This window comes from Melampsora larici-populina, assembly GCF_000204055.1.
Source record: "Melampsora larici-populina 98AG31 unplaced genomic scaffold MELLAscaffold_97, whole genome shotgun sequence".
Taxonomy (NCBI): domain Eukaryota; kingdom Fungi; phylum Basidiomycota; class Pucciniomycetes; order Pucciniales; family Melampsoraceae; genus Melampsora; species Melampsora laricis-populina.
Window position 1 is genome coordinate 1 of NW_006768861.1, and position 2,595 is coordinate 2,595.

Sequence of the window (2,595 nt, forward strand, 5' to 3'; positions counted from 1 at the left end):
TATAGTAATCAAAACTTTCTCTCAGCATTGATCAGCCAAATTCCAGCATCTGTTACAGGTGGTAATCTGGTGATTATGAGGGTTTATTGTTAGTACACTCACCAATATGAACCCCAAAAATACGGAAAAATATGCAGATTGGAGATCTCATACCAAGGAACAGGATGCATATTTTTTCACATTTTTTGCTCTGTTTCTGACCTTTCCAGATTTTTGTATACAAATAATTTAATTTTTTGCCCAGAAAATGTTATGTTTCTTGTAGTGTAATAAGGTCAGGGTGTGCCCTGGTTGGCCCTGAGCACTTTCTGGAGGCGCTTGCCCCGGGGCCGGCCCTGAAAGTCCAGGGCCAGGTCACAGCCCTATTTTGTACATTGTATTACATGTTACATACAGTCTAAGCTCAGTATGTAACATGTAATTAATTTTATACATTTTTTAATGTTACAAGTTAGTGTTGGGTACATGTGTATGTACTCAGGGCTGACAGAGTCACACATTTGTATCCACTGACCAAATGAGTTTCACAGCTTGGCACAGCAAATCACTAGTTTTATTTGAGCTTTGGACTTTATCTTCATACCTAAGTGCATGCAACATTACATACATGCAAGGTTGCTATTTTATTTGACAAAACTCAGTCCACAAATGACACCAAAACTCCAAGAAAGTCCATCCAGTTTTATCATACTGTCCAATATACTTTTGAATTTTTTTAAAAGAAAAATTACATCTCAAGTGCCTCAATATTTCTACATAAAGAATCAAATACACTTCATTATTCCCAAAAAAACAACCAAAAAGACGCCATGATTTTTTTTGTATCAAAAGAAGGTCACTGAAATATAAAAGAAAAAGAAAACTTCAGATTTACTAAAGAAGCATTTGTTCAATCTGTAAAACGTCCTCCCTCCAGAGGCTTTGGCTGTTCATGTAGTTGAGTTCTAAATTCACCTCTAAGCTTGTTACACCTTTCAATTGAAGTTGGTGAAACAAAATCCACTAAACCAAACCCCCAACAAATGACAAGACATATTAAGTCACAGAAACAACAAAAAAACTCCAAAAGATGTAATTGAAAATGTCCCAAAAGTGCCTTACCTGCCACTTTAATGCAATTGGCTAAATTACAGACTTGATGTGTTGTATAAGCCGGAACAAAAATTGCTTCCCCAGGTCTGTATAGATTCAAAAAAGAAAATCAAAAGACTGGATATTAAAGATTTGTGTGTTTCATTCCAAAAGAAGGGAAAACACATTCCAAACCTGTCTGATTTGATAACCTTTCACACCATACTCTTCCCAAAGTCTTTTTCTCATTTCCGCATCAATATAAGTTCTGGTTCAACAAAGCATAGAAATAAAAAACATATGAGATCAAGATGCAAAAGGTAAATTTTCAGAAATGGAAGAAAAAGATTTCCATCTTCACATACGTATGAATTGGATCATCAGATTTGCCCTCAACTTCTTCGAATGAAATGCCAATCTGTTTGAATGATGATTATACAGAAATTTGCGTAATTTTTCTCAGGTTTAGTTTTTTCACCTCAATTAATTAAATGATCAGATGAAATGATGATGTTTTGACTTTCATTTTCATTTACCCAATATAATTTAGGTGGTTCAGTCTTCATCATATTTTCAACTGTTTCACCAACTTCTTCACAATTCATGCAATTCAATAAATTATTATGTTGAAAAACAATCAAACCATCTATCATTTTCTTATCAATGTTGTATTACGTTTGAAAAATAGAAAGACTAACCACCAAGTCCAAAGGTTTAATCCCATCTATTCCAGCTTCTTGAACCTTGGTCTGCACCAAGTCTACAAATTCTTCCGATGGAGATGAAGATCTCATAACAGGCTTTTGACGTGAGACAGGTGAATTAAATATCACATCCACACTATTTTCTGGTGTGTCATCTCCTGATTGTCTAGTACAATAGGGGTATTCAAAACTCCAGAAACTCGTCCCAGAAGTTCCCAGAAGTGACATCCAGGAACTTCTGGGACACCCCAAGTTCAAACTTGGAAAATCATAGTTCCAAATGGACCCAAATTCAATTCAAAAACTTTGTATGTCTCTATGCAACAGGAAGCCCGTCTCCACCTAACGTCCCCTCATCCACTCAATTCACATGGCTGATCTACCCTCTTCCCACCATCTATCTCACACTCCATCAGACTCGTCAATTGCCGGACAAGTCCCATCAATTCCTCCCTATCCTTATACCTTGGTCTCACCAACCATCAACCAACACATCTCGCCAGTTCTCAATCCACATATCTCGCCAAGTATCAACGCTCATATTTGGGGAAGCATGCCTGCAACACCTTACCAACCAGCGATTCAAACTTTGGCTTTTCAAGGAACTCAACACCCTCAACTAACTCAAAACGATCCGGATCCGAAGAAAAAAAAACAAAAGAAGGGTGATCCCAAGCCCAAGGCCAAGACCAAGCAGCCATCGTCGCCTGCCCGTCCTCGAACCCAGTGGCGTGTAGACGTCAACAAAGATGGAAAGACCCCTTTGTGGCTCTTAGTGGAATGTCTATCAACTCCCAAAGGAGATGGCTTTCGTCTGGAT

The 2,595-nt window shown here is 37.8% G+C and overlaps 1 protein-coding gene across 1 annotated transcript; it reads right to left on the bottom strand.

Annotated features, from left to right (window-relative positions):
• Positions 1-889: 889 nt before the first annotated feature.
• Positions 890-1,452, bottom strand: MELLADRAFT_96177 (uncharacterized protein; the record flags this gene model as incomplete). Its single annotated transcript, XM_007418596.1, has 4 exons — positions 890-1,002; positions 1,102-1,178; positions 1,267-1,270; positions 1,437-1,452. 4 exons carry the CDS (start codon positions 1,450-1,452, stop codon positions 890-892), a joined length of 210 nt encoding a protein of 69 aa, XP_007418658.1.
• Between the last annotated feature and the right edge of the window lie 1,143 nt (positions 1,453-2,595).